Source organism: Verticillium dahliae, genomic scaffold (assembly GCF_000150675.1).
Source record: "Verticillium dahliae VdLs.17 supercont1.25 genomic scaffold, whole genome shotgun sequence".
NCBI classification, from domain to species: domain Eukaryota; kingdom Fungi; phylum Ascomycota; class Sordariomycetes; order Glomerellales; family Plectosphaerellaceae; genus Verticillium; species Verticillium dahliae.
The window spans coordinates 515,030-519,118 of NW_009276932.1; the positions used below are offsets into that span (position 1 = coordinate 515,030).

At 56.2% G+C, this 4,089-nt stretch overlaps 3 protein-coding genes across 3 annotated transcripts in view; 2 read left to right on the top strand and 1 right to left on the bottom strand.

Annotated features, from left to right (window-relative positions):
• Window positions 1-1,075: 1,075 nt before the first annotated feature.
• Window positions 1,076-2,898, top strand: VDAG_09409 (WSC domain-containing protein; the record flags this gene model as incomplete). Its single annotated transcript, XM_009655711.1, has 3 exons — window positions 1,076-1,238; window positions 1,569-2,072; window positions 2,126-2,898. The coding sequence occupies 3 exons, from the start codon at window positions 1,076-1,078 to the stop codon at window positions 2,896-2,898; spliced, it is 1,440 nt and encodes a 479-aa protein (XP_009654006.1).
• Window positions 2,899-2,971: 73 nt separating this feature from the next.
• VDAG_09410 (uncharacterized protein) lies at window positions 2,972-3,522 on the top strand. Its single transcript, XM_009655712.1, has one exon. The coding sequence runs from the start codon at window positions 3,036-3,038 to the stop codon at window positions 3,390-3,392; it is 357 nt and encodes a 118-aa protein (XP_009654007.1). The 5' UTR covers window positions 2,972-3,035; the 3' UTR covers window positions 3,393-3,522.
• Window positions 3,523-3,794: 272 nt separating this feature from the next.
• Window positions 3,795-4,089, bottom strand: part of VDAG_09411 (amidohydrolase family protein) — a gene marked incomplete at both ends in the record, with an annotated part of 1,714 nt that continues 1,419 nt past the window's right edge. Inside the window, one exon of the mRNA XM_009655713.1 lies at window positions 3,795-4,029. Within this exon, the coding sequence (XP_009654008.1) occupies window positions 3,795-4,029 (235 nt within the window). The remainder of the gene's footprint in view (window positions 4,030-4,089) is intronic.

The following is a 4,089-nucleotide window of genomic DNA, read 5'->3' on the forward strand; positions in this document are numbered from 1 at the left end:
GCCTTCCACTTCTCTGGATCCCGTTTGTATTTCTCACATTCACTTCAGCTTCGGCTTGGTTGTCTCTCTCTCATTCCTGGGAATCACTCCCTTCGTGCAGCACCCCCCTCAGGTTGTCGTACTTGACGCTCCTTCTCACCCACCTCGACACTCCTTTGGGATCCCTCTTCGGCCTTCGTTTTCTACTTTGATATCCTTCGACCTTGTTGACGCCCATCCGCTTCGCCTTTCCTCCTTACATTCGTCCCTTTACATTCACGCCTTCCTCCGACCTTCTTCGACCCTTTTGCGATACCCTTCGTGTTGACCGCATTCGTTTCGCCCCATACTCAGAAGCAGCAAATTATACGCGACCGACTGCCCTCTGCTGGTTCTTTTTTTGATCACCTCTATCATCGCAACATTTTGTTTCTCTGCCAGGCCGGAACGCGAGCTGCTACCATTCACTGTCGAGACTCGAAAATCTCACAGCGCCACGACGACGACCATCGCAACACCGCCCGTGACAGCATCTTCAACTCAGCATTCTATCCAGTCGCCCGCGCACAGATCAAAGTCCACCCGGCTTATCAGAAAGAGTCAGTAGACCAAAGTTATCGAGTTTATCGCCTTCAGGATATCATACGTCGTGCTAGACCGCATTACCATCTGCCTAGTGTCTGACACTCAAAGGCATTATCACGCGACCTTCCCCGACACCAAAGCGCGCAACGGCAGTACCTTGACACGGCGCAATTCTTCAGGCTCTTCGTCTGTCTGTAACTCGAGGGGCAATATCCGCCGCCTTGTCGAGATATCAACAGTGGGGCCGGCCCCAGACAACTGTTGACCACCAAAGTAGAGCCTTCACACAAGGGGGTTCTGAGCACAGGCCCGACAGCATCGCTATCAATCACTGCCGGCTTGTCTCTAGGAGATCTTGTGTTCACTTCCGATTCGTCATTTTTTGACCTGCATTCACATCATTCCCATTGCTTTCAAGCCCAGGATCTCACCGTCTCGACTGTCGGCTTCACCCACGACAGCCTCCTACAGCAGTCTTAAGGGCCTAACATAGCTTCCAAACACCAAAAAAATGAAGTTCCTCACTGTTGGCCCGACGGCCATTCTCATGGCCGCGGGCGTCGACGCCTTTTTCCGCATGGAATGTCAAGGTCGTGTTGGCCTTGCCCGGATTGACCCTATGATCTCACCCGGAGAGCCTTCGCTCCATCTTCATTCAATTCACGGCTCGTCTGGTACGTCTTGACACTCCCAACTCTCTGGTGTTCGTCTCACCTAACCCACAACGCAGGCTTCAGCATGAACGCTACGTACGATGACCTCCGTGACGGCGACTGCACCTCATGCCGTGTCCTCCAGGACAAGTCTGCCTACTGGCACCCTTCGATGTACTTCCAGGACACCGACACCGGCGAGTTTGAGCTCGTCGAGCAGGTTGGCGGTATGCTTGCGTAAGTCATGCGATCCTCTGCTGGCAGTAGGAATCTCATGTCATCCCGACGCGAGACGAAATCCTCACTACAGATGCCCGCTGTGCCACATCTTGGAACACGTAACTGACGTAGCTGTTAGATACTACCAATACCACTTGCCCAACCTTGTTGCGTTCCCTGCGGGTTTCCGCATGGTGGCGGGGGATACCAAACAACGCTCCTGGACAACCTGGAACCTGACGCAACCTGACCCTCCCGCCAACGAGTGGGACGCTCTCGGTCTCAAGACCCAGCAGTCGCTCCGTGAGCGGTCGATGGGCTTCAACTGCCTCAACTACGCTGGGCAAGCCGAGCCTACTCTCTACCGCCACTTCCTGCCCACGCAGCAGTTCATCCAGGCCAACTGTCCTAATGGTATTCGTACTGAGATCAACTTCCCTTCGTGCTGGAACGGCGTCGACCTTGACTCGGAGGACCACCGCTCCCATGTCGCTTATCCTGATGAACTCAACAACGGAAAGTGTCCTGAGGGTTTCGACAAGCACCTCCCCAACATGCTCTTCGAGGTGGTCTGGAACACCAAGCCTCTCGAGGGCCGCAACGGCAGGTTTGTCATGTCCAACGGTGACGCCGAGGGTAAGATTTTCCATTTTGTGTTCGTAAGAGACCTTGCTAACAACCATGTGCAGGCTTCGGGTACCACGGTGACTTCATCATGGGCTGGGATGAGGGCTTCCTCCAGCAGGTCATCGATACTTGCACCAGCGACTCTGGCAACATCCTTGATTGCCCGCTGTTTGAGATTGTCACTGAGCAAAAGGCTCGCGAGTGCAAGATGAACGTTCCCCAGATTCTTGCGAGCGAGGACTGCGAGGGTCCCTTGAAGTCTCTCCCTGGCGGTGTACCCATCATCTTTGGCGATGGCCACGAGGAATACGGCGGTGACGTTCCTCAGGAGCCCACCTTCGTCCCCAGCCTGGCCCCCAAGCCTGTCACTGGTTCGACGGCTTATGTCTACCCGGCTCAGTCTACGCAGCAGGCTGCCCCCGTCATTCCTTCGCCCGCCCCTGTGCCCGAACCCTCGATCCCTGAGCCTGAGGTTCCATCTTCATCAGCTGTGGCACCAGCGCCCGAGAGCAGCAGTGGCGACCTCTTCGCTGCAGCTGCTGTGGCGCCGTCTTCTTCTTCGTCCTCGGAACCGGCCCCGCCAGTCATCACACCAGAGGTGAAGCCTCCTGTTCTGGTCGAGAACAAGTCCTACTACTCCACCCAGACAGTGACCGTTAGTAACATGGTCTCGATCATTTACTGGGAGGAGGAAACCGTCTTCGTGACGGAATACCTCGATGAGACCACGACTGTTACGGTCACAGCCGAGGCGACGCCGGTGCCAGCTCCCGCTGCTCGTCTTAGGCGCCACGTGCACGGACACGCCCGCGGCCTCTCTCACCGCCACCGCTAGCAGAGGTTGAACCGCGTGTGAAACTTCCAATATTCATTGTGGATCTGCACTTGCAGACCGCACTTGTGGTATTCAGCCAGATGGTTTAGGAGTGCATTGTTGGCAGGGGAGGCCACCAGCTTTTTGTTTATTCACGGATGTCACACTGCGCCATGACCCATCCTTGCACATGCATGCCACCGCAGGGTCCCGGTTGCGCTTCTCACTCCGTTTTTTTTTGTCTTCTCTTTTCTCACCGCAGAACATATCTTCCGTGCCATCATGCGCCGCACGTTCCGCCAGGGCTATCTCGCGCCCAACACGCCACAGGAGGACCCGTCAAACCTCTCCAAGAATGGGCGAATCAGGTTCGTCCCATGTTCTCCAGTTGCATTTGGTACACCCTTTTTGGAGGAATAGCTTGGTTTGGCTTGAAACGGGTGATGAACTTGGGTGTTTCCCCCTCGGATCACGATGACCGGGCGGGCCCGGGCCCTCGAGCAAGAGAGACTTGATTGAAGTGTTGCAGCGGACACAAAGGGGTTGGTCTCTTGGCCGGGCATAGCAAGCTCTCTGGCCCGCAGGCTTTGTTTGTGAGACTCCCATCTCTTAGGATTGACAATCCAACAATCTGCTGCGTTGACGCCATGATGACTATCCAACGTGATGTGTCTGCAAGATGAATACTTGATGTTGCCCCTGTATGGGACATTACACGCTACAGCTGCTTCTACAGCTGCCTCTGAACAGCAGGACCGATTACTGATCGTATTTACACTAACGACGAATAGTCTACATTCGGGTATTCATAGCACTATGCTTAGCTCGATCGCCATGTCTAGCTAGGAATCCGCCAACCACCAAACGATGGATGGATGGTCGAGGCTGGGCAAACGATGAAGAACAAAATCATAACCCTAGTACCCCGTACCGTTACCGCGCACGACGTCGGCCTCCTGCACGCGCGTCAGCTCGGCGCCGGACATGAAGGCGCCGGTGGGCGCCGGCAGCGGCGTGTCCTTGAGGACGCGTTGGATGCGGCGGGCGCTGGCGAGGAAGCGCGTCTTGAGGCTGTCGTACCCGTCGACGACGAGGCGGCCGGCGCGCTTCTTGACGACGCCGTTGACGACGACCGTGTCAATGTCGGCGACGCTCGCGTGCAGCATGACGGCGGGCGACGGGGTCGTCCCAGCCGAGGGGGGCGGGCCGGGG